Source organism: Moschus berezovskii, chromosome 9 (genome assembly GCF_049115385.1).
Source record: "Moschus berezovskii isolate FMDL1 chromosome 9, NW_MosBer_1.0, whole genome shotgun sequence".
NCBI lineage: Eukaryota > Metazoa > Chordata > Mammalia > Artiodactyla > Moschidae > Moschus > Moschus berezovskii.
In genome coordinates, this window is record NC_142468.1 from 17,075,809 (window position 1) to 17,103,009 (window position 27,201).

Here is a 27,201-nt window from a genome sequence, read left to right on the forward strand (position 1 = left end):
GTAGTACGCACACAGCAGGAATGAGAAGGGGGAAAAGGGAAAAACAAGTAAAAATTGCTAGAAACAGCTTTTCACGCCATGCTAAAACGGGATAAAGACGAAACTTCGGGGTACCAGTGAGAAGAGACCTGGCGACCCTTGCGTTCCCGAGCCGGCGACACCTGGTGCGCATGCGCATCGGGGCTTCACGGACTGGTGGGCGCCCTCCGCGCGGCGCCTCAGAAGCGCATGCTCGCGGGCTCGCGCGTGCACGAGCCTCACCAGCCAACGAGCGCGCGCCCGGCGTCCGAGGCGATTGGTATCAGGGAGTTGGGGAATTACGATTCCAGGTGACTTGGGGTAAAGCCCGCGACCAGAGGACGATTCTGGGAGTTCGTCTCCCACTCGAAGGGCCTTGGCGACCGCTGCGGGCCAGCCTTACGGACCCGGCGCGCGAGGGCCCTGGGACGACTCCCGGCCTCCCTTCGGCGGGCCGGGCCGGGGTTTCCGGTTGCCCCCTGGGAGGGCGCGGGGGTGGAGCCTGAGGCTGACGGCCGCTCGGGCTCGGGTGGGGTGGGGTGCGGGCGCGGCCCTGCTCTTCCTGCAAGCTTTCTCAGCTCTGAACCCGGATCAGATCGTCCCACTTGTTACAGGAACCCCGAAAGCCCCGTAATCAGGAAATCGGAAATCGTTGAATTTTGGGTACCAGCAGAAATACTTAGTAAACCTTGACCTCTCATTTTTTGCCGGCTGCAAAGTACATTATCTTAGAAACCATCAGATCTGCAATTAGAGCTCTGATTTTCCCCAAGTTTGATAAACAAGCCCAACCACTCGTGAGACGGTCCAGCCCATATTACTCTCGGCTATGAAGGGAGGGGACCTTTCATTGAACTGTCATTTTTAACTGCAAGAAAAAGTCTCGTTTAAAGATCCCCTTGCCATCATTATTATTACTGAGGTAGTTTGGAGCCATCTGTAAAGACCAAAAGAGTATTAATACAAAATAATAAATCATGAGTAGTGATAGGTAAGGGCCTTCTGAAAACTTAGTAATACATGTACAAGATTTAAAAATCAAATGATAGATAAAGGCTTAAAAGGCAAAGGAATTTTCCTGCCCTTCCCGTTCCCATTCTTAGTCTCTTTCCCCTAAGATCACTACATTTAACCAATAGTAATTATTATAATAATTATCGCTCCTTGATATAATAATTTGATTTCATTTCCTCCTCTTCCTTCACCCTAATTAGTACAGTGTCTTAGCACTTCATTGTAATTTTTTTCTAAAAGTCATGGTTATTGTGTAATTGATAAATGTTATGAAACTAGCTTGGACTTTTTTTCATGAATAATTTCTAGCTAATGTTTCTTAGCGGAAATTAAGCATCTGTTTTTGGTGAAGTGATTGGCAGTTTGAACACTTTAGGGGTCAACTTCAAGTGTGATTATGATTTCACTTAGGGCATTTGGGATTTAGGAGCAGTAAAAATTATGAAATTATGAATGCTGTTTTGGATGTTAAATCTGCTGTGCCAAATCTGAGCTGTTTGATTTGCCTAGAGATCAGAAATATAATTTTTGTTAATTAGAGATTTCATTTACCTCAAATATTTCTTTATAATGCTTGAGAGAAATGGTTGATGCCATGTAACTCTGAAGCTTTAATTGTGTGTGTGTGTGTGTGTTTTGTTTTCCTCCCACAGGCAATTATTTCCAGTCAGAAAAGGGAACCACTGCCTGGCATTTTCACCTGCTTTCTACCTGCCATGATCAAATGCTTGTCAGCTGAAGTACAAGCCAGATTGCGTTCTGGTTTGGCTATATGCTCCTTAGGCCAGTGTGTTGAGGAGCTTGCCCTTAACAGTATCGATGCTGAAGCTAAATGTGTGGCTGTCAGGGTGAACATGGAAACCTTCCAAGTTCAAGTGATAGACAATGGATTTGGGATGGGGAGTGACGATGTAGACAAGGTGGGAGATCGTTATTTCACCAGTAAATGCAGCTCCGTACAGGACTTGGAGAACCCAAGGTTTTATGGTTTCCGGGGGGAGGCGTTGGCCAGTATAGCTGATATGGCCAGTGCTGTGGAAATTTCATCCAAGAAAAACAAGTCGATGAAAACATTTGTGAAACTGTTTCAGAATGGGAAAGCCCTGAAAGCTTGTGAAGCTGACTTAACTCGACCAAGTGCCGGGACAACAGTCACTGTATATAACCTGTTTTATCAATTACCTGTTAGGAGGAAATGCATGGATCCTAGACTGGAGTTTGAGAAGGTTAGGCAGAGGGTAGAAGCTCTGTCACTCATGCACCCTTCCATTTCTTTCTCTTTGAGAAATGATGTTTCTGGTTCCATGGTTCTTCAACTCCCTAAAACCAAAGACATATGTTCCCGATTTTGTCAAATTTATGGACTGGGTAAGTCCCAAAAGTTAAGAGAAATAAATTTTAAATATAAGGAGTTTGAGCTAACTGGCTTTATCAGCTGTGAAGCACATTATAATAAGAATATGCAGTTTTTGTTTGTGAACAAAAGGTTAGTTTTAAGGACAAAGTTGCATAAACTCATTGACTTTTTATTAAGGAAAGAAAGTATTATATGCAAACCAAAGAGTGGTTCTGTCAGTAGGCAAATGAATTCAAGTCCTCGGCCTCGGTCTAACCCGGAACTCCATGGTATCTATGTAATCAATGTGCAGTGCCAGTTCTGTGAGTATGACGTGTGCCTGGAGCCAGCAAAAACCCTGATTGAGTTTCAGAACTGGGATACTCTTTTGGTTTGCATTGAGGAAGGAGTAAAAACATTTTTAAAGAAAGAAAAATTATTTATGGAATTATCAAGTGAGGACATTAAGGAATTTAGTGAAGATAATGATTTTAGTTTATTTAGTGTTAGTCTTCAGAAGCAAGTGTCCTCTGATGAGAAGTGTGGCCAGGTCAGTTTCCAAGATGCATGTAATAATATCTTGGAGTCCTACGAGATGTTCAATTTGCAGTCAAAAGCTGTGAAAAGAAAGGCTCCTGTAGAAAACATAAGCACACAAAATTCTAGGGATTTGGAAGCTATCAGAAAAAAGACAAATGATTCATTTTTGTACACTTACAAATCTGATGGGCCAGCCCATTGTAAAATGGCAGAGTCATCTTTACAAAATGAAGACAGTGCTTGCTCACAGTCAAGGAAATTAGAACAAGAGACAGCTGGGGCATCAGAATTGGGAGAAAATAAGAAACATAAAAAGTCTTGCTTGGAACATAACCCTTCAGAAAACCCATGTGGAACCAGTTCAGAAATGTTTGGAAGCCCTTTTCAGACATTATATCACTTTGAGGGGAGTGGAGAAGATCTAGAAACACAGAAAGTAAGTACTACTGTTAATAGCATGGCTGCCAACATCCTGGAAAATAACAGAATTCAGAATCAACCAGAGAGATTTAAAGATGCTACTGAAATGGAATGCCAACCTCTGTCTTTTGAGACAGCATTATCAGGAGAACCTGGTGCTCAGAGAGAGGAAGAGAAAAGAAAAAAACCTAGTACTTGTGGAAGAATAAATGTTTTTCGTTATGGACAAGTTAAATTATGTTCCACTGGCTTCATAACTCATGTGGTACAAAATGAACAAACTAAATCAACTGAAACAGAACATTTATTTAAAAATTATTCTCAACCTGGTCCTGTGAGTGCCAAAGAAACATTTGGAAATAGAACACACCATTCAGTTGAGACTCCAAACAGCAAAGATTTAACCAGCACTTTAAGTAAAGAAGTTGCTCAGCTGCCCAACAAAAGTCTGTGCAGAACAAATCGAAGTTATGAGCTAGAGAACAAACATACAGCAGCTTATAAAAATTTTGCTATTTTTCAGGAAAGTAGTAAAAAATCACACACAGATGGCTTATTACCTGACACCTCCTCTTTCTCTTGGGGTAGACATGTTTCAGATGGTAGTAACAAAACAGACAAGTTGATTGGTCCTGCCAAACCCATACCTCATAAGAAGCTAAGCTTAAGTTCACAGCTCGGATCTTTAGAGAAGTTTAAAAGGCAATATGGGAAGGTTAAAAATCCTCTGAATACTGAAGTGGAGGAAAATAATACTTTAGAAATCACTACCAATCTCAGTCCTCAGGTTGAAGCTGACATTCCATGGAAAGACAAAAACCACCTAGACAACTCTGATATCTGTGAAATCACTACTATGAAATATAATGATTCCAGTAGTAGTTGTCAACCAGTAAATCACATGTTTTCTTCAGAAAAGTTTCCATTCTCCAAGGAAGATGATTGTTTGGAACAACAGATGCTTTGCTTAACAGGAAGCACTGTAACTCTACAGGAGTTGCCTCATTTTAACAGGAACTTTTTGGATGTTGAGAAGTCACCTGAATCACTAGCCTCTAAATTATCCAGATTGAAGGATTCCGAAAGAGAGACTCAAAGGATGGATATGAGTCAATTTAATGAATTGCCACAATTAGATTCCAGTAGGAAAGATGGTGACTTGTCCAGTGGGTTAACCCTAGATTCTTGTAAGTTATTTAAAAATGAGCATAAGAAAACAGAAAGTGACAACATCCCAACGTCAAACTCTGTTACGCAAGGTAATCTCTTCAGTAAAGACACTGAAACATATTCTAACAACAATACCACTGAGAAGATACCAGGAAATCTTTTGGTACTGCCCTATGACCATGCTACAGTTTTCAGTAAGGATTCAGATGTTCTTATAGCTTCAAAACAACAGATTGGAAGTCCTGACTCTCCAAGTAGAATGTTAATGAGTTGCGTGGAAGATTCCACAGCTGACCAAAATGGAACTTGCTTTCAGAGTGAGGAATCCATAGCAAGAACTTGTTCTGAAAATGAAGAGTCCAACACGTGTTCTTTGGATTGGCGGCAGCATTTTGATGTAACTCTGGGAAGAATGGTTTACATCAACAAACTAACAGGACTTAGCACATTCACTGCTCCTACTGAGGATGTTCGGGCTGCTTGTACTAAAGACCTGACAACTATGGCTGTGGATGTTCTGCTGGAGAATGGTAAGTATATGGCATTCACTGGCATGAATGCTTTTGAAGGTGGAAATAATGCCTGAGAAGTAAGATAGTCATTATTCAAAGAGATTTTATTAGCAGATAGAACATTTTGAAGTTATAAAATGTGTTTTATTATATATGAAAATTCTCTAGGTCCAATATTATTTAAACATAAAATTACAATGAAAGAGTGATATAGAATGGAACTGTAAGTATATTTATCTATGGGTGTATGTGTGTACAAGAGGATGCGACAATGTTTAATGAAAATGGTGCTATTGATAGTTGAGAAGAGCTACAGTGTTTCCCTGGGGACTTCCCTGGTAGCTCAGCTGGTAAAGAATCTGTCTGAAATTCAGGAGACCCCAGTTCGATTCCTGGGTCGGGAAGATCCGCTGGAGAAGGGATAGGCTACCCACTCCGGTATTCCTGGGCTTCCCTTGTGGCTCAGCTGGTAAAGAATCAGCCTGCAATGCAGGAGACCTGGGTTCAGTCCCTGGGTTGGGAAGATCCCCTGGAGAAGGGAAAGGCTACCCACTCCAGTATTCTGGCCTAGAGAATTCCATGTACAGTCCATGGGGTCTCAAAGAGTTGGACACGACTGAGTTACTTTCACTTCATAGTGTTTCCCTTCCCACTTTCCCCTGTCTCCCAAACACGCAACTCTAAGAAATTTGTCTTTAAAAGCACCTGCAATGCCAGTGAGGTATTTTTCTGGAAGTTCTCTGCACCTCTCCCAGGTAAAGGATTAGAATGATTCTTGTTGTCATCCTAGATTTCCCAGTAAAATCTATGGCTTAGTACAGTAGTATATTTATAAACTTAAAAAAAAATAGGACTTAAAAATAGGACATAAAATTTTTGGAATGTAGGTTAAGTATGTATTTTTATAATCATACTTTTCAAATGTACTTTATTATAATGTATATGCTAATAGTATTGGTCTGTATAAGCGGCCGTTATTCAGAAAAACAATAATGTGGCTTTTAGATCAGACCACAAGGCCACATCAGAGCCTAGACTAGGACTCTGAGTTCCCAGGTCTCAGTCAACATTAAAAGTGACATTGTTTTGGCAGCGTGTTGCGAGCCAGATGTTGGGAGATGGTAAAACTGATTTCCATCTGGCAGTAATCTTGGTTTTGCATCAGGAGGATCAACATTAAATGTTCATCTGTATTAAGTCTTGAATGTTGCAATAGAATGTAAATTGTATGAAGGTAGTTCCAAATTAACTTATCATTTCTCCCTAGGATAAATATCTCTAGCAGGAGGCTCTGATTCATTTAAGGTTAAATAAGACTTTTATTTTTCAGCGGTTTCCAGTTTTTTCCCTTGTGAAAAAAAGTAATCATTGTAGTAACTTTCAAAGTATTAAATAGGGAAAAACCCTTTTCTTCAGTACTGTTCCTGAGACTATCACATGACTCTTAAAGACACGTGTTTTTCAGCATATATAGTTTTGTGTCCTGATTTATACTGAACGCTAATCAAAGGTAAATCTAAGGCACTGGCACCTCATCTTTCTGAAATACAATTGCTTCTAATATGGTGACAAAAAATAACTGGATATTATTAAACTGAGATGGTTGATTCTAAAACAAAACGGGAGAAATCTTGGCTGGCCATACTGAACGTGAACATCTGTTCCTGTTAAATAAATCTAGATGTCTAAAATGCTTCAACCTACTTAATTTCTCGATTAGCAGGTCTTGCAGTGAACCTTTGAGAGTCATGTTAAGTCAGAGATTCATAATGAAAAACTAAGTATTTGGGGTCTAGGAACTAGTTCCAAGAAAAATGGCTTCTGAGCACGCTCCATTCACAGGTGGGGTGAGGGTTGGCTACCATTCTGTAAATGGCTGGTGTATAGCAGGACATTTAGGACTGGTTGAGCCTCATGTAAAAGGTTACATGAGATGAACTGTTAAGAGGTGGATTTAATTGAACAGAAGAAAGGCTCTATGAAGGTAATTTTAAGGAGTGGTTGTCAAGTCTCCAGCCCTGGTAGTTATTTTTCTTTAAAATGTCTTCAACTCTGTTCTTTCTATTGACAGTGACACAACTTTATTTCACCTCACACTTTTATTATTCTTAGTTAATCTCTCTCCATTTTTTGTCCAACAGATTTATCTTTTTGAAATAATAGTTTCACCATGTTTTACACCTGTTCGAAACTGTCAAATTTGGCCTTGTCTCTAAAACTCAAATCTGATCATCCTCAGAGAGGAGGGCAGAATTTGGGCGACATCTTACTGGACATTGGAATTTAAACTGAGAACTTTTCCTTCATTCATCTCTTTATTTATTCACTCATTTGTGATCCACGCCATGCTTGGGTCTGCTGCATTGCATATTGACTGGCTTTTCTTTCAACGGTCCACAGACTATTAGGGAGGACAACCATCCAAAGGTATTAATAGGATGAGGTGATTGTTATAATAGACACATACGTATTGCGAAAAAAAGTATGTCCATTGGGGATCTTTTCTAGGTCTTCATTCTGTCTGGTGTAGACGGGTAATAGGACTAAGCACTAAGGCAGATTCCTAAATTAGCAGAATAATTTCATTAAAAAAACTTCTGACTCAATCTAGTGTTTACTAGTCTGCCTTACGTCTTAATTCAGTTTGTACAGAAAGAGATTTTATGAAACTATTATTTTAATAGTGTATATTTTGAGTTCAAATGTCTAGATTTTTTTTCTTTTTTATATTTAGGTTCTCAGTACAGGTGTCATCCCTTTAGAAGCGACCTTGTTCTTCCTTTCCTTCCTAGAGCTCGGGAAGAGAGGACTCTGATGAGACAGAATAACAGAGGTAGGGGCAGTAATAGAGATTGCCAGAACACCTAGTACGTACTGTGCCACCCAGCTGAAAGAAAACAAAGCAGGGCTGTGTTGTTGAGCTTGATCAGTGCCAGCTGTGCCTTCCTGGAACCAGGAATTCCCTGTGGTCCTGTTTCACAGCAGAACTAAGTTAATTCGGTGCATGCATTTAGATCAGAAATTACTTTTCCAGACGAGGTCAATGCTGGTTGATTAGGCACAGTCTGTGGTGTCTTGTGATTGAGAAAAATGTTTCTTATTTTTGAAGGTTGGAGTTGACTCCATATTGCAGTAGTTTTATATAAGCTAAATTCTTATCTTCAAAAAAAATCTGCATTTATCATTTTTCTTTTCATTATTTCTAAAAATAAATAAGGTATATTTTTACCTAAAAAAGTGGGGCTACTAATTTGAACCAGTTTATTGTGGACTTATATTCTGAAATATCTCTTGAAAATAGTTGATAGAAAAAGCTATAATGCCAGAAGAACAGTCATCAACCCCAGTTTAAGAAGTAGCAGATAAAAACAATTTAGAGATACAGCTAACACTTCACATGTGCAGAATATGGGAACACGGTGTCTGATCTTTGGTCTTGAGGCCGCACTGCACCAAGCGTGAGACACCATGCACCCTCTTCCCTGAGGCTCTTGATGCCAACTTTACTTGTCCCCTTTTGCTCTAGCTGCTGGGGACGATGCCTTTGGTCCTGAATCGCTTCAGTCTTTGTTCTCAGAGTGGGACAATCCAGTATTTGCCCGTTATCCAGAGGTAGGTCTGCAGCACTTATTCTTTGCATGTTATTTTAAAATTTAAATTTCATTTAAATTGGGGGGTGGGCATGAATGACTATATTGATTTGTAATTATGAAGGGAAAATGAGCATGTTTCCAAATAATGTATTTGGAAATTTATATTTAACGTAGAGAGGAAGAATCAGAATGCGTAGCAGTTTGGAAGCTTGGTCACTTTGGATGATACTTTAGACCTGTGTCATCAGTGTGTGAATAGTGAATGTGTTTACCACTCTCAGAAACCCTGACTTGCAGCTTTGGCCAGGTGTTTAGGGTGATGGTAGTAAACACTGTTATCGTTAGATAAAGCAGTGAATCTTCTGTTTTGTACCTGGATCTTCATCACTGGACCTGAGTATGCATCCTCTCCTCCGTGGGTTGCCATACAGTGTGCTTTGTGTGTTGCAATGAGGGTGCAGAGTGGATGCGCATTTGTTACTGATTCATCAGTTAAGATGTCTTTAAGGACATGCTTATGAAGCACAGGCAAATTGTTATTCTGAAAGTATTGGGTTTTTGTCAGTAATTTTGTGTATAAACAAAAATTATTATTAAAGAGTAAAAATTCATAGAGCCCTTTGAATTTTTATAAGTTCCCTGAATTCAACCCACCTCTAATAGGTTCCGTGAAAATGAATGTTATTAAAGTACTTTGAGATCTTTGGTAAAACAGTTCTGTAGACATAAAAGATTACAACGTAAATGACATTTGTTCTGGGTCTTTCTAGGTTGCTGTTGACGTAAGCAGCGGCCAAGCTGAGAGCCTAGCAGTTAAAATTCACAACATCTTGTATCCTTATCGTTTCACCAAAGAAATGATTCACTCAATGCAGGTAAAAGATTGCCTTTGACATCTCATTTATATATATATATATATATATATATCGCCTAAGCTAGGCTAACTCATGTGAAATTGGATTTATTTAATTATATAGACCACCCTGATCAAGGCACATGTGTTCTTTTTAATCTTACTAAAACTTTTATCATCAGAAGAAAAAGCAAAGGGCTAATTATAATTGCTGTTGTTCAGTTGCTAAGTCATGTTCGACTCTTTGCAACCCTGTGGACTGCAGCATTCCAGGCTTCCCTGTCCTTTACTGTGTCATAGAGTTTGCCCAAACTCATGTCCCTTGAGTCGGTGATGCCATCAATTACAAAAAAAAAAAGTGTCCTTATTGGGGTGAGCAAGTTTGGAGTGATGAATTATGGATTCAGGCACACAGTTTCAAGGATTATATATTGACTTTCTATACTGACAATAATTTATAAGTCAACTAAGTAATGTAGTTGATGTAAATTTGGGTTTTCCTGGTGGCTCAGATAGTAAACAATCTGCCTGCAATGCAGGAGACCTGGGTTCTATCCCTGGGTTGAGAGGATTCCCTGGAGAAGGGAATGGACCCACTCCACTATTCATGCCTGGAGAATTCCATGGACAGAGGAGCCTGGTGGGCTACAATCCATAGGTTGCAGAGTTGGACACAGCTGAGCAACTAACACTTACTTACTTAAGTAATATAGAGACATTGTCCTTAAATGTGCAATGATGCCCCTTTTTAAATGGCCCTCTATTTTATGAGGCTACAAATGACATGGCTTAGAAGATCCCAGATTGAGAAGTTAACACAAGGGACCCTTTTTCTAGTTTGCCCTCTCTCTACACCACTCAGGCTGTCCTTATCTTCTTATTTTCAGTATGGAAGTGAATTAGAAGCTGAGACCAATCTAGGTAGAGGGGAACTACCAAGGTCTGTAGCCACCAGTGGCTGTTAACTTACTGCCTTATAATATACCAGCTCCTACAAAAATGGTTTTCATTTTTTTGTATACATTTTCCGAATTTTTTTCAGCCCTATCTGTTAGCAGTCTCTGTTCATATTAATAACTCTCTGGTCATATTACCTGTTATGAAGAGTCCTTCTGTTGGGAACATTTCAAGTCTACTCTGAAGTTTTATTAACATAACCCTATGAGTTGCTTCAGTCTGTTCCCTTGTAGTCTCTCCTTTTGTCTTCTAGTTGCTCTACGTGTCTCTTCTTTATCCTTCCTAATGAGGAACCTTGAACTCCTGCAGGTTCATCCGCACCTACCCTCAGTCTTAGATATGAATGTTATAATGCAAACAGCTTTAAATTAAGTGCGATTTTGTCTCTCTGCAGATAAGCCATTGTTAACTTATATTTAGTATTGTACCACTTCCTTGAATGTATGGCAGGTTCTCCAGCAAGTGGATAACAAGTTTATTGCCTGTTTAATGAGCACTAAGACTGAAGAGAGTGGTGAGGCAGGTAAGAGTGGGGTGGGCCTTCTGACCAGCTCCTTTTAAGGTTGTTCGTTATACACGATATAGTTTCAGTGATTTGGCCAGAGTAGGGAAAGCCAATCTAAATTATGAAAATATATCATGAAACAATAATTTTAAAGTACATTTAGTTTTATGTACATAGACGTGTGTGTATGTGTGTGATACATGTTAAACTATTAAGAATGGTTACCTTGGGAGTGGGAATAGAAATGGGCAAAGGGGAAGTTTCATCTTTTACTTTAAAATATTTTCAGTTCAGTTCAGTCGCTCAGTCGTGTCTGACTCTCCGCGACCCCATGAATCCCAGCACGCCAGGCCTCCCTGTCCATCACCAACTCCCGGAGTTCACTCAAACTCATGTCCATCGAGTCGGTGATGCCATCCAGCCATCTCATTCTCGGTCGTCCCCTTCTCCTCCCGCCCCGAATCCTTCCCAGCATCAGACTTTTCCAGTGAGTCAACTCGTCGCATGAGGTGGCCAAAGTATTGGAGTTTCAGCTTTAGCATCAGTCCCTCCAATGAACACCCAGGATTGATCTCCTTTAGAATGGACTGGTTGGATCTCCTTGCAGGCCAAGGGACTCTCAAGAGTCTTCTCCATTCTCTAAATTTTTAATAATGTTTCAGTACAATTGCTTTATAATAACAGAAACTTTATATGATAAACTCTGTTAGGTTTATGAAGAGTTAACATATAATCTCTTGGTGACCTGCTTTAATAAAACAATAATAATTTGTAAATAATAACATTAACACATTCACAGATATTGATTGAGTGCCTACTGCATGTGAGGGACTCTGCTAGAGAAACAGTGGTGGGACACAATATACATGCAAGAGGAACAGGTAGTTACAGAAACATTAACATTTTAACTCTAGTATTATGGAGGAGAGAAACAAGATGCTGTAAGAACCTTTATTAGGAGATTTGATTTCGTGAGGAGGTCAGAGAAGTTTCTGTCGGGAAAGAGAGATCTGAAGTATAAGTTACCTAGGTAAAGAAGGGAGGGAGAAGTATTCTGGGCAGAAGGAATAGCTGCAATTCGTGCTTTCCTCTCCATCAGCGTGAGGAAGCAGGGTAAGTAAGCCCTTCCTTGTGTGAGAGCAAGGAGATGGGCTAGAGCTGTAGGTCACAGCCAGATCCTAAAGACCATTTATGGGCATTATCTCCATCCCAGTACCAATAGAAAACAATTGAAGGCTTTTTGTTTTCTTTATTATTGTTTGTTTTCACAGTGGCACGTGTCACATCACATTCCCTTTTTTTTTTTTTTCCAGCTGTGCTGGGTTTTCATTGCCGTGAACAAGCTTCTCTTGTTGGGACTTGCAGGCTTAGTTTCCCCACGGCATGTGGGATCTTATTCCCTGCCCAGGGATCGAACCCCTGCCCCTGCATTGGCAGGTGGATTCTTAACCACTGGACCACCAGGGAAGTCCCCACATTTCCATTTTTAAAATACTGCTCTGGCTATAGTGTGGAGCGTGGAGCAGGTGTGGAGGTGGAGACCTAGTAGCTGCAGAGAGAGTGTTAGGAGGATGTTGCAGTATCTGAGAAATGATGGGGAGGTGGCCTGGAGAGAAAGATATTTAGGAGATAAGTCAGTAGGACTCGGTGATGGATCGGACATAGAGAAGGGATATCATAGAAGACTCCTGGTTTTCTGACCTCTGTAGCTGGATGACACTACAGGACCAGGTTGAAGAAGAAGCAGGCGAGGAGGGTGAAAATCATGAGTTTGGTCTGAAATACCTTTGAAATATTCGAGAATGTATCAGGAATGTGGTTGGATATTACACCTCTAGCAGAGACTTCCAAAATCTGTGACATGGAAGAGAGACTAGGGAGGGTGAAAGCTTTTTTTTTTTTATACTGGGAGAGCCTTGAGCTATTTACCAGGAATGCTAGATCCTGTCAGGTTCTGGAAAAGGCCTGAGTGTCTGAGAGTTCTGAGCACCCCTGCAGGAGTTGGCATCTGATAGGTAGGCCTGTAGGAGAGAGCTTCTGAAGTTTGAAAGTGGTTCATTCTCTTTGCTTTTCAAAATGTTCTCTTTTATCTTGTTACAGTATAAATTAATTTGATAAATATCATCATAGATCAGGGGTAAAGTAACCAAAAATTATCATAATTATCATAAATGTAGAATTAGTAAATGTCCAAATCTAGTAGTCTTACTATTTCTAGAAACTGAATAGATTTTTTTTTCTAAATATTTGATTACCTGAAATTCTTTGTTGTTTAATACCAAAATCTCTACAGTGGCACCTGAGATGGGTACAGCCACCAAATCTTCAGATATTTAAATGTCTCTTGCAATTCCAGGTTGTTACCGTGTTGATTGGCTACCACCGCAGAGTATGTATTAGATTAAAAAAATTTTTTAATCAAAATGAGTTTTTATTGCTCATGAATACCAAAAGCAACCTATTCCTATAATTATCTTACTTTTATTTTAATATTTTCACTAATTTTTATAATGGGCATAGAATTGTTTTAAATTATAGTGAAATTAATGCCATATAATGGCATTTTTATTGCATGTTTCCACCTATAATTATGATACTCTAAGGAATAAGGAAATTAAAAGACACTTACTCTTTGGGAGGAAAGTTATGACCAACCTAGATAGCATATTAAAAAGCAGAGACATTACTTTGCCAACCAAGGTCCATCTAGTCAAGGCTATGGTTTTTCCTGTGGTCATGTATGGATGTGAGTTGGACTGTGAAGAAAGCTGATCGCCGAAGAATTGATGCTTTTGAACTGTGGTGTTGGAGAAGACTCTTGAGAGTCCCTTGGACTGCAAGGAGATCCAACCAGTCCATTCTAGAGGGGATCAATCCTGGGTGTTCATTGGAAGGACTGACGCTAAAGCTGAAACTCCAATACTTTGGCCACCTCATGCGACGAGTTGATTCACTGGAAAAGAGTCTGATGCTGGGAGGGATTGGGGGTGGAAGGAGATGGGGACAACAGAGAATGAAATGGCTAGATGGCATCACCGACTCTATGGACATGAGTTTGAGTGAACTCCGGGAGTTGGTGATGGACAGGGAGGCCTGGCGTGCTGTGATTCATGGGGTTGCAAAGAGTCGGACACGACTGAGCAACTGAACTGAATTGAACTGAAGGAATAAGCATTCATTCATTTATTCTATAAATATTTATTGAGTGCCTATGATGTGCCTGGTGCTGTTGTACATGCTAGGAATATAACAGACAAAAATCCTTGCCCATATGAAGCTTCTATTCTGTTACTTTGGAATATCAAAAATATAGCTCTGACACAAGTAAATTACTTTTCACATATTCTGCTTCATTCAAGGAATGGAAAATGTCATGAACATTTTGTAGACTATAAGTCTTCCCTCCAGAGTAAGGTGCAGAATTGATTTCTTAGAGTTCTTGACTTTTGGTAATTTACACTGGCTGTAGTTTTGAGTTTGAGGTTACTCCCTCATAATTTATTATTTATTCCATTGTTTTGCCCAATACAGCATGTTCAGTATTCATCACAACCAGCTGCAACTCCTCCTATCCTCAAAGGAGCTTGAAATTCAGCATTTGGGGGCCTGTTCTGTGGTGGAAAATGCTGTCAGAAAAATTACATAATCTTTTTTTTTTTTAAGTCTGAAGCTCTTATGCCATGAATTTGATGGTGTCATAGAAACAGTTTTTTTATCTTATTAGTAGAAACAGGAAAAACAGACATTATCTCGTTTGATCAAATTCAAGAGGAGAACTCTTATTTCAGTATAATCAGGAACAATAAACGTCAACCCTTTGGCCAAAAGTAATAAAATTACAAGGTAAAATGATGTACTTATGTCATCGCGAATCAGTCCTCCTGTCAGTGAGAAAAGGATTTCCCTGTAGGTTTGGCTCTGGGGTCAGGACAATCTGTTTCCTCTGTTGCACTTGAGAGTGTAAAGCCTGGATACTCAAAATCAAGGTCAGTAAATGACATCACATGGGAGTTTGTTCGGCTTTTGTTAGACTTGCACAATCTCGTGTCCCATTCCTAATCTACTGAATCAGAATATGCCTCTTAGTAAGATCCCCAGGTGATTTGTCTACTCTTCAAAGTTTGCGAAGCCTGAGTCTAAAGCAAGGCACACTGTGGCCTGGGGGCCAGATCCAGACAGTTGTTTCTGTAATATCCAGGGCGATAAGAATGGGTTTTTTTTTATTTTTTTTAATTGACGTGTAGTTAATTTACGGTGTTACAGTAGTTTCGGGTGTACTGCATTTTTAACTAGTGGAAAAAAGGCAAAGGAAGAGTTATATTTTTTAACACATTAAAATTATATGAAATTCTTTGGGAGATTCGTATTGATATATGGCAGAGGCCATCACAATATTGTAAAGTAATTATCCTCCAATTAAAATAAAATTTAAAAAATTATATGAGATTGCTATTTCAGTGTCTATAACATTTACTGCATCACAGCTACAATATTCACACCGTCTATGGCCACTTTGGTTCAGAATGAATATTTGAATAGTTGTGTCAGAAACCACGTGTCCCAAAAGCCTAAAATGTTTACTGTCTGGCCTTTCACAGAAAAGAAATTGCTGACCTCTGATCTAAAGTGTAGTAGAATTACACTCTTCATGGGTACTGGAGTAGCTTGCAAATCAAGGTCAGCTGATTAAAAAATATGTAGTTTAATGATCTTTTATTATATCAAATTTGAATTAAAAAAGCAGTCAGTATTTAAACATTAAATTCACACATATTTTAGAAATGAAATACTAATGAACCAAAGAGTATATCATCAGAGATACATTTGTTTTTGTTTTTCCCATAATACTTTTTAGGAAATAAAAGAAGCAGTTGTTACTACATAGTTTGTATGCCTCTCTTATGCTCATGTTGTTAAATAGTTTGAATTAACCTTTCCTTCCTCAACGCAACATGATTATTTTAATCTTGACCTGAGAATTTGAAACCTAGTGGTGCTTGCTGGTCTTCTAGGTGGAAACCTGCTAGTCTTGGTGGACCAGCACGCTGCCCACGAGCGCATCCGATTGGAGCAGCTGATCATTGGTAAGGATCTGCTGAGGCCTAGGAAAGATTCGAGACTCCCCAGCAGAATTAATGTACCTGAAAGAGTTTGCCTAATGGTAACTGTGGTGAAAAGGATGAATTGTACGTTTTAAAAAAATGAAAAAAAAAAAACTATAAAAAAATGAAGCTGAAGCCTGTTGGAGTGACTTTTACAATTAAGAGAATGTAGTAGTTCACTACTAATTCAAACCTGTGGATCTTACTTACATGGTCAAAGGCATATTTGCCATATACTTAGCATCAGCCCTAAAGATTAGGCTACTTTATTATGACGTTCAGCACAAAGATATGCCCCTCCACGTGCCCATGTGATCATGGTTTACCCTCACAGTTTATTAGGCAGAGACCACCAACAGCTCAGAAGGCCCAGTATATTTTGTTTCTATTTTAAAATTTAATTTGTCTTTGAATGGTAGTATAACTGAATGGGTCCCAGTCTGAAAGGCACAGAAGGGAGTAAGATAAGGTTTCTTTTCTACCCTTGTCCTTCATTGCACCTAGTTCCTCTCCCCAGAGGCAACCTGCATCTCTGATTTGTTCCTTATTCTTCCAAAGTCAGTATGTGCTTCTTAATTTGTGCTACCCATTTTTCCCATCATGAGGCTCTGTGTCCCCAAGATGATGTAAAATACCCAGGAAATCGTTACTCCTGTGGTCAAGTAATAAAAAAACCAAATGGGTGAAGACTCGGGAGGTATTTCATGGACTCGAATGGCAATGATGTCACTTTTCACTTTTCCTTATAAAATGAAGACCTAAGAGTTGGGAAAGATATAGTAAAAGCAGTGTTAGAAAAACTCGCTTGCTATAGGCCCTGGATCATTTGAGAATAGTAGTAATTCTCATCAGAGGCTGGACAGTCCTTCTGAAGGAAAGGAGGCGCCTTCTTGAGCCTTGGGTTGTGTGTGCTGTGCTGAGCTTAGTCGCTCAGTCGTGTCCAACTCTTACTCTGTGTACTGTAGCTTGCCAGGCTCCTTTGCCCATGAGATTCTCCAGGCAAGAATACTAGAGAGAGTTGCCATGCCCTCCTCCAGGGGATCTTCCCCAATATTAGTCAACCTCTGTTATTGAAATCACATTTGTTGACTACCTACCGGATCATTGCATTGTTCATTTGAATGTAAGATTTAAGTCTAATATTTCTTATTTAAGAAAATATTGCTAAAATGAGTAGACAAACTAGGTATTTACTAGTTTGACTTTAATAATGGGAATTCAGAGCCTAAAACCAAACATTGAACATGCTGCTAAGCACTATAATAATCTCACAACTGTGTCTTCATTTTTATCTGAAACTGAAAGACTTCTACTTCTTGCTCCCAATAGATTCCTATGAGAAGCAACAGACACAAGGCTTTGGTCGAAAAAAATTACTGTCTTCCACTGTAAGTCCTCCGCTAGAGATAACAGTGACAGAGGAACAAAGGAGACTCTTATGGTTAGTACCACCATGAGGATGTGATGAAGCTAAGGTGCATCCTCACAATAATTCTGTGAGGTGTAAATGTAACTATTCCTTTTCTCAGATGATGTTTACATGACTTGTTGAAGGTCATAGCAAATACTAAGTGATGGAGCAGGCATTCAGAGGCAGGTTGTCTGACTCCAAATGCTGTTCTTTCCACTATATCACAGCTGTTGAGTAAAGGATATAGTTTCCCTGATAATTCTTTCCAGAAGTTGGCTTAGAGTACTCTTAACCGTTCCTTGGAACAGTCAGTATTTATGTTGTGCTGTTTCTGAAAGCGAAGTTACTGCAGTAATTGCTTCCATTCTGCTTTGCCTTGGTGCATTCTAGATTCTTAGTTTTCATCACCGTAATCGTACTGGGAATAAAGTAAAACCCCAGGCCCCGAGGAAGGGGCAAATCATATAATGAGTCACAAGATAGGGCATTTTCCTACTTTGGTGCGGCATAGATTATTGGAAATGAAAAAGAGAGAATTGTCTCTAAATTTATTTAATATGGGGTATATGAGACTGCCAATAAATCTTTTTCTCTGGGGCATAATTTATATTAGAGGCAGATCCATTTATTTACATCTCGTTAATCAGAACTTCTCAGTTCCTGGGGCTGTTAATTACCTCCCTGCTTTAGTGCTGATTCAAAACATTCTCAGCCCTTTTATTTGTGCCAAACTTCTTTAAGTGCCAGCAAGGAGTAGTTAGCAATCCCTCAGCGGAGAATAAAAATTCAGGAATAAGACAGAAGCAAATTGATTCACTGGAAAAGAGGGGAAAAAATAAAGGTTACTATAATTCAAAAAGGAAATTTGATAATAAAATCCTAAACAACCACAAGTGAGGAAAAACAGTGCAAGTTTTAAAGCTCATGGCAGCTTTGGAACCAATACTAAAATGTGAATGAAGTAGCTGTTTTACATTTGAGGTTCTCTTTAGGTGTTACCACAAAAATCTGGAAGATCTGGGCCTTGAAATTGTATTTCCAGACACCAGTGATTCACTGGTCCTCATAGGAAAAGTACCACTCTGTTTTGTAGAAAGAGAAGCCAGTGAACTTCGAAGAGGAAGATCTACTGTGACCAAGGGCATTGTGGAGGTAAGACACAGCTGCAGATGCTGAGAAAACTGCTGCTTGCTAATAACCTCCTCCTTTGTTTAGAAATTCTCTGTATTCATCTTTTATTCAACAAGCATTTTTGAAATATCTGCTGTCTGCCAGGTTCCAGAGATTCAAAGATGAATTAGCTCAAGGTGAGGAAAGATATTTAAATTATACTGCAGTGAAATTTGGCCAGCAGAGGTATGTTCGAAAGTGTTATGGCAATACAGAATATTTACTATGCCCTGGAGAGTGGAGGTCAAGGAAACTGTCAAAAGAAAAGCCTTTTTTTATTTGTTTTAGAAAAAGTCTTGTAGAACAGTGGGAGCCTACCAAGTATAGAAGAGTGGAGGTCATTCTAGACAGATATCAGAGACTTGAAGCAGATCCTGTGCTTAGGGAGCTACCAATACACATGGCTTGTATTAAGATATACACAGGATAGTGGTGGGCCTAGATGAGCCTAGATAGGTGGTCAAGGCCAGCTCATCAAGGGATTCAGCATATTCAGCTAAATAGTTTGCATTTTATCCTGTAGGCAGTCAGTGAAGAAGAGTAAAGTATACTTTAGCATTGCACTTTAAATACTTACGTGTTTTTTTAAAACAAACATGATTTATTTTGTATTTGTTGTCTTTTCTTTCCTCTTTTCTATTAAAGTTTCCTTTATTTCTCTTGTTTTCCCCTCTCCTGGTTTAGAAGGGGAATTTTAACTTGCGTACGTAACTCAGTTTAACGGTAATTTGTTCTGTTCTCTTCCTAAACTGTTCATAAAATCACCACCTTTTATCTTCCAGCACTCTTCTCCCACCTGTCCTTTTTTCATGGTGTCCCTTTTTTATTCATTGTGATTTCTTAATTGCTTCTTTAGCTCTTACAGTTTGGAGCAGAGGCAAATCCACATCAACTCAGTCTATCCTTTTTTCCAGACACCCGAATTACTGTAGTAACATCTAGAAACAAAAGGAAGAAGATAGATTTAGTGGATAAACTGTGGGATAGATGGATATAGGAAAGATCTGAGGTGGAGAGCACCTGAGGGGCTCGTGCCCTGGTGCCAGTAGGACAGGATGAAGATTTGACTTAAGTCAGTAGCAGTGCGAATGGAGAAGAGAGACATATATGAAACATAATCTGGAAGGCGGCTCGAGAGGACCTGGCGATCAAGAGAATGTAAAAGAGAAAGAGGAGAGAAGTAATGACTCTGAGGGTTCTCACTTGGTCGACTGGAGGGATGGCGCTTTTGACAGAGAAAGGAAATGGAGGAGGAGAGTACCCTTGGCTGAGGAGTTAGACCATGAGCCCTCAGATGAAGATGTGCAGTGGGTAGACAGGCCAGATCCAGCACTTGGGGAAGAATTCGGGCTGTAGCATCTGTTTGGGAGTTAACACTGTAGAGTTAGATGGCCCTTGAACAGCATGGGTTTGAACTGTGCAGGTCCACAGATACACAAATTCTTTTAGAAAAATGCTCCCTACCCTACTGCAGGATCTGCGGTTGGTTGAGTTCCCAGATGTGGAGGTGCGTCTGCGGAGGGCTGACTGTAAGGTTATACAAGGATTTTCTCCCGTGAAGACAGCTGGTACTCCTAACTCCTGCACTGTTCAACTCCTGTGATGGTCAGCTGTTTATATTTTGATAATATCAGAAGCTGGAAAAGCATCTGAAGGACGTGAGATTGTTCCAGCAGAATATGAAGAAGAAAAAGAGAGCAAAGTGCGGGGCCTGTGGAACACCAGCATTCGGGGTGTATACGTTTTGGCACCAGTCCGGAACGCTAGTGCTAAAAGGAAGAGACCATCAAGGATGACAGGAAATATTTGGTGAGAGAAGGAGGAGGAAAACCAGGGAAGAGTGATACTGCCACCGCCAACGGAAGTTTTCAGCAAGAAGGGAATGGTCGACAGTGGCCAGAGTAAAGCCTGAGGAGTTGGATTTGGCTTCGGGGGACACTGCCTGCCTTGAGGAACCCATTCTTAAGGGTGGACAGGAGTGAGGAGAGGGAGAAGGGGGAGCTACGGGGGCCACTTTCCCAAGGACTCTGGCTCCGTACAGAAGAAATGGGGTGACAGTGGAAGGTGAGGTGTCGAGAAGTATGGGGCAGGACACCCATGGTCGGACAGGAGAGACTTGAGCAGGTGTGTCGGCTAAGCGTGAGAAGACATTTGAGAGGAAGAGGCCGCTGACGGGCCAGCTGTGGGATCACCTTGACTTGAGCCTTCCCAGAATCGCCCTTTGATCAGACCACCTCTGCCTGGCTTTCAGCGGAGGCCCCTTTCTCCCTCCACAGCTTATTTTCTCCAAGGCTTCTCTTCCAAACTGTCTTAAATCCAAGAGATAGGATCTGCTCAAATCTTTTATTGTCATTCAATCCTTAAGTATTTAACGAGAAAATTATAATAAAAACTTTCCCTAAAGTGACTTCAAAGACGACTGGTAAGAAGTTTACTTCAGACTGAAACAGGGCTTATGGTTTCAGCAAATCTTGATTATGTTAAGTCAGGCTGATCAGGAGAGATTTTGTCAATTCTGAAAGAAGCTGGAAAAGTTCTGGCGTCTTGAAGAAGAGGTAGTTACTTGGATCCTAGCAGTTGAAAGATCAAACTAAGACATCTTTCTATAAAGATGTCTTTATTAACCCTCCAGCTTAATGAATGTGCCTTTTAAATATTATTCAAATTATCTAGCATTAATTGAACCACTGAAATATGAAATGAACAGAGAATAAGATCCATTTCCCCTTCCCCAGGCTTACAGACTAATGTTTTACAACTCCCAGATAAGCAAAAGAGAGAATAGCAAAGAAGTTAGGATTTGATCTGTAACCATACTAAATTTTGTTAGTGGGTCAGGTATAATGAGACATCTATTTAAGTTTGTTTGGGAAAATGCATGGCTTTTAAAAAATACATAATATCTACCCTCCTAGTTCTTGGTAACTGCTCATTTATAAATATGGTGTCCTAGTGTCTAAATGAGAGAGGCAAGAGAATTTTCTGAGTCTGGTTTAAAAAGAATCTATCATGTTGTAATCTTGGGAAGCTTTTTTTTTTTTTTTTCAGCTGTACCACTTGTCTTGTGGGGTCCTAGTTCCCAAACCAGGGATTGAACTCAGGCCCCAGCAGTGAAAGCACTGAGTCCTAACCACTGGACCACCAGGGAATTCCCAGGAAGCTAATTTATACATTTCTAGGAGTAAAGAAATCCTGTGTTTTCTTATAAAGAAATTATTAAATGTGCCATATCGCAAAACAGTTTTTAATCTCCAGAGGTTAAACAAATTAATAACATGAAATAGTGTCTGCTTTAAATTTCTTTAGTCCTTTCATAAATATTAACATCTGCAGGGATATTCTTACTGCGAAGGCTACCCTAGGGACAGAGATATGCAAAGGAGGAGAAATTTCCCAGCAAAATGCCTGAAAGAGTAAGCTTTTTGACCTGAAGGGAATTATTGCACACAAAAAAATGCCTGTGGGAACTAACTACTTATGTTTCTGATATTGAAGCAAGTATTATACTGAGTGCACAGTTGTGTTGATGACTGTTGTATGTTCTGTTTATGTACCGTATTAAATGTGTTCTGGCCAAGATAATAGATACAGACAGACAAGCTCATAGTGAGAAACCTCCCTGATATTTAGTCAAATCATTAGGCTGCCAGTTACATAACCTCATGAGTTGATGAGCTTTCTCTGGAGAAAGCTTCAGTAGCTATATATATTCTCTGCTCAATAAGAGTTCTTTCAGTTGTCTTGATATTTCATATTCAAAGTGCCTTACAACCAATACATTATTTGTATCTAAGTGCTATATTGCTGGAGCTCTTTTCTTCAAGAGATATATTTTTAAGAAGGAAATTGGGATATTTTGTAAATTATCAAAGGGCAGTTACAACATAGCAATAGATTCATGTCTGTTGTCCTTTTCTGTTTGTAGGAGTTTATTCGAGAACAAGTGGAGGTAAGCTTTACTCTTATTTTGGGGTTCCACACAGAGGCACCGCACACAGAAGGCTCCATTGTTTCACCAACTTGTCCATTAATAGATGTGTTTACGCATTAGCTACTCCAGACCACAGGAGGCATCCAAGGGACTTTGCCACTGACTGTCCAGAAGGTGTTGGCATCCCAAGCCTGCCATGGTAAGACTCTCAACACATCAGCTGTTGAGTGCCTTTGCATGCTAAGCACTGGCAGGGTTCAGCAGTTACGATAGAAGTAGAAGGCATGATTATCATCTGCCTCTTGAAAGGTACAACTTAGATCAAGAAACAATACACTAAAAATGAACCCTAGAAAATTATTTTTACAAAGCAAAATTTGTTGTTGTTGTTGATGAGTCACTAAATTGTGTCCAACTCTTTGTGACCCTGTGGACTATAGCCTGCCAGGCTCCTCTGTCCGTGGGATTTCTCAGGCAAGAATACCAGAGTGGGTTTCCATTTCCTTCTCCAGGGGATCTTCCTGAGTGAGGGATTAAACCCACGTCTCCTGCATTGACAGGCAGATTCCTTACTACTGAGCTGCCAGGGAAAGCCACAAAGCAAAATGCCAGCATACATAGTGGACCACAGTGCAGACCGGCCTATGAGGAGAGGAGCAACTAACTCCCAGAGGAGAGGCATTTTGAGTCAAGGTTTGAATGAGCTGAAGGACATGGATTCAGAGGAAGGGAAGGTTTAGTGCAGGGGAGGAAACAGCCTGTGCAGAGATCCAAAGGCAGAAACAAATCGGTTATATGAGGAGCAGCGAAGAATACCAGGAAGTTAGGCTGGTGAAGAAGCATGGACTCCTAGAAGGTCACGGCAAAACCTTTAGACCTTATACAGAAGGCAAGAATCATTGAGGGTTCTTGAGCAGGGTACTATGATAAAACAGAGAAAATGGTGTTGGAGGAACTTACTTTAGGGATCATGAATCCCCTGCAACTCTCATTTGACCACAGTGGGGTCTCCACTCCAGACACCATCTCCCTCCATTTGATCTCCCCCAGCCCCGGCACCCCATCAACCTTCCCCTCTCTTCACTTCCTGTCTCTTCTGGCCTTATAACCTCAGTCCCTCGTTAGTTTTTCTCCTGCAAACACCTCAGATCCCTTCCCCGCTTTATCCTGTCTTTATTCCTCGTATCTGCTCCACCCCCAATTAGATCATCTCTACCTGCAAAGTGTATCTTCAGTGTGTCTAATGCGATCTGCTTCCACTGCCATCTCCCCTCCATGGGACTCAATGATTCTTCCCCTGTTGAGTCCTCTGACTTAGTCTTCCCATATCTATCCTGGTTTCCCTTCAAGCCATTCTTCTTTCCACGACACCCAGAGGAATCTTCTTGAAACATAACTCCGAGTGTCACTCTTCTTAAGAAGACGGGACAGTGACTCCCCACTGCTCTGAGGGTGAACGTGTTCCCCTCTCCTGTGGCCTGCAGGGGTCTTCAGCTTCTTCTCACGTTACTCTCCACCTTGCCCTTCACACTCCAGCTGGCTTCCTTGGTCTTGGTCTTGTGTGCTAAATTCTGCACTGGCTTTTTTCCTCTGTCTGAAATGCCCTTCTGCTTATTCTTCAATTAGCTGTGTTTTTCTTAACCCAAGGTCTCAGATTAAATATCATTTTGCCACAAAAGCCTTCCCTGGCCCTCCTAAACCAGGTTTGGTCTTCCTGTTATATATTCTTTGATTTTCTATATTTTATAGTACTTATAATTTTAATTATTGTATAACTGTTTGTTTAATGTTTGTCTCACCTGTTAGGGAGTAAGCTTCGTGGGGGTGGTGATCATCCATCTCATTCATTGCCTGAAATAGCTCCAGCACAGAGTAGATACTTAATATTTGTTGATTGAGTAAATTACTGTAGGCAGTTTCTGACAGTATGAGAGTTTAGAGTAAGAAGATTATGACAAACAAAAAATCAGCAAACAAAATGAACATTGTAGGGAAACAGATATCTTGGTGATAGACCGGCTCTGGATGGATGATGACCTTGATTTCACAAACTTAAGAAGTAGGCAAAAATATTGCTCTTGCCTCTCTGAGAAAACTCTGAAGGCAAAGTCCTAACAAGTTAAGGAATGCCTGCTGCAGGGATTAGAAAGACAATTGACTCCATAAGGAAAGCTGAGAGACAAGTCAGTCCTGAAGCCTTAGTTTCATCCATGGACATAAAGGCCAATTTCAAGCAGTAATAAAGTCACATGAAAGAAGCCTAGGAACCATGTGTCTCTCCCCAGATATTCAGCTCTCACCCAGGGCCAGCATGGGTTTCCCACCATACACACCATACCTGGTTTCTGTCTTGTTTAGGGGCCATTAAGTTTAATGATGGCCTGAGCTTCGAGGAGAGCTGTCGCCTTATTGAAGCGCTGTCCTGGTGCCAGCTGCCATTCCAGTGCGCTCATGGTAGGCCCTCCATGCTGCCGTTAGCTAACATCGACCACTTGGACCAGGAAAAACAGGTACAGAAATGACTTAACAGGAGACTAGCTCCTGTGATCCAAATGTAATCTGTCTTAATCCTTTCCCCAATACAAGAGTTTTGAAAAATACTGGAAGTTTTTTTGGAAGTCTCACCATTTCATCTTCTAGCTCAAATTCAAAATGGAGTTTAGGCAGAACTATCTGATTATACATATGATGCCTTCGTACTTTTTAAGCTGAACACATGTACAGACCGAAGCATCCTGAACATCCATTGCATACCGGCTCTAGGTTTTCTGAGATAGAGGAGTTCTCTCTGGGACCACAGAAGGTTGGCCAAAACACAGCAAATTCACTGCTGGAAAATGTAGCCTAAAGAGCCAGTTGCTTGATAGTATTGGGTTGGCCAAAAAGTTTGTTTGGGTTTTTCCATAACATTGTACAGAAAACCCGTTACGAACTTTTTGGCCAGTCCAATACTTGCTGGAAATGGTAGCCATCTCCAGGGATCTCTAGAGTAATGATTTGAGGATCTCTAGAAATGATTTGAGGATCAAGCTTAGGAGATTTTCACATTATGCTTTGGCCCTGATTACTCAGCAGTCCAGGAACAATGATGTGGATAATTCAATAAAGGCAGCAAGTGGTTTAAATTAAAGAACATTTCTATCCTTGTTATAATCTTAAATGAAACAGAACACCAGAGCATCATAGGAATGTCTGCTTTCCAAAATCTTTTATTTTGCTTACCTTTCCTGCTGAGGGCTGTAAAGTCTTTTCTTGCATGGAGTTTTCAGGTACTAATGTTTTCTGACTCATCTAGTCCATTTTACTCCATTAAGAACTTTTTGTTCATATGACAATGGAAAAATGAAAGAAGTTTTGTCCCCATTCCTGAAGAGATGTGCCTCTAGACTTAGTTGTCAGTCCCGCTTATCCTAAGGAAATCTAAAATCTTTTCTGAATCCAGAAACTAGAAATCCAAACTGATGTGAATAGCCATAATTAGGAAATGCTTGTAAGTTCCTTGGCTTTTCATACTGGTAATTGGAGTTATTCTCTTTCTTCCCACAGACTAAACCCAATCTTGCTAAACTTCACAGAATGGCTCAGGCCTGGCATCTCTTTGGAAAAGGAGAAGGATGTGGTATAGGGCAAGGCCTGCAGGCATCCATGCCTCCTTGTGAGCTGCCAAGAGAACAGAACTGCTGTCTGTAAGGAACCAAAGGGATGCTGACTGTAGGCCTTTGAGCAGAGAGCGTGAGCAGTAGGCACCAGTGAGGTCTTGACTGGATGGGCCTGGGGCCCTGATCAGCATCTCCATCTTCCCTGAGCAGGTGAGCCCTCCAGTTGAGGAGCCAGATGGATTTCAAGCCTAAAGACGGGTCATTCATTGGCATCCGTGGACACAGGAGGTTGCCCTCCAATGTTTAATGTCTACATTTTGTAATTTATAAAGGGGATAAAATTTACTGATTAATTGTCTGCTTGTCTGGTTGGTTGGCTTGCAGAATTTGGGGGTAGCGGGGTGGGGGTTTGGGTTTTGTTTGCCACTTTTTGAGCCTCATAATGTGCACTCATGTGATCACCTGATGCTGAACGCCCTGCCCCTCCGGCCTCCTCCACTGCCCCCTGCTGCTGCTTCACATTCTGCATCTCGGCCTTGAAGAGTCTCTCCAAGCTTGGTAAAAATGTGCCTGGCAGTCTTCCACCAGGCCTGTAGTTAGATTATTTTAAGGATAAAAGCAATCGATAAAGAGAAGCAAGGACAGGGATGGAATAGAGGAACTGTAAAGCCCTGCTCCTGGTTTCTTGTTTTATTGCCTCCTTAAAACCTTTTAGGCAAGCCCAAGCCCACTGTGGCTGGAGCTGCGCCTCAGGCGGACATGGGCGCTAAGCTCTGCAGCCTCCATCTGCCTGCGAGGGAGCTGTCAGCTCCCTCTGTCACATGCTTGTTGATCATATGAAAATTCTAGAAACAGGTCCCTTGACATCTAAAAATGTTGGAACTGTATTGGTGAGGACTGTAGCCTGTGGTGATGTAATAAAATTACAGATTCAAGTAATTTTATTTAGGCGCCACTGTCTAAAAATGGCCTTTATTCTCTAAATATGTATAAATGATTTCATAGGCTGGGAGGTATGACCTTAGAAAGGAGCGTGTTTTCAGGGCCTCAGCATCTAGGAGCAGTGGGGT

At 40.6% G+C, this 27,201-nt stretch overlaps 1 protein-coding gene across 4 annotated transcripts; it reads left to right on the forward strand.

Annotated features, from left to right (window-relative positions):
* Positions 1–241: 241 nt before the first annotated feature.
* Positions 242–27,099, forward strand: MLH3 (mutL homolog 3). Of its 4 annotated transcripts, none has more exons than XM_088839435.1 (13): positions 242–329; positions 1,686–5,028; positions 7,745–7,843; positions 8,537–8,622; positions 9,374–9,478; positions 10,864–10,936; positions 15,931–16,002; positions 17,350–17,461; positions 18,424–18,583; positions 22,527–22,550; positions 22,653–22,731; positions 24,891–25,042; positions 26,079–27,098. In XM_088839435.1, the coding sequence occupies exons 2-13, from the start codon at positions 1,749–1,751 to the stop codon at positions 26,220–26,222; spliced, it is 4,386 nt and encodes a 1,461-aa protein (XP_088695561.1). In that variant the 5' UTR covers positions 242–329; positions 1,686–1,748; the 3' UTR covers positions 26,223–27,098. The 4 variants fall into 4 exon arrangements, with proteins under 4 accessions (XP_088695561.1, XP_088695563.1, XP_088695562.1 ...); XM_088839437.1 differs by having other exon boundaries at positions 1,686–2,400; positions 26,079–27,076; XM_088839436.1 differs by lacking the exon at positions 7,745–7,843.
* Positions 27,100–27,201: the final 102 nt, after the last annotated feature.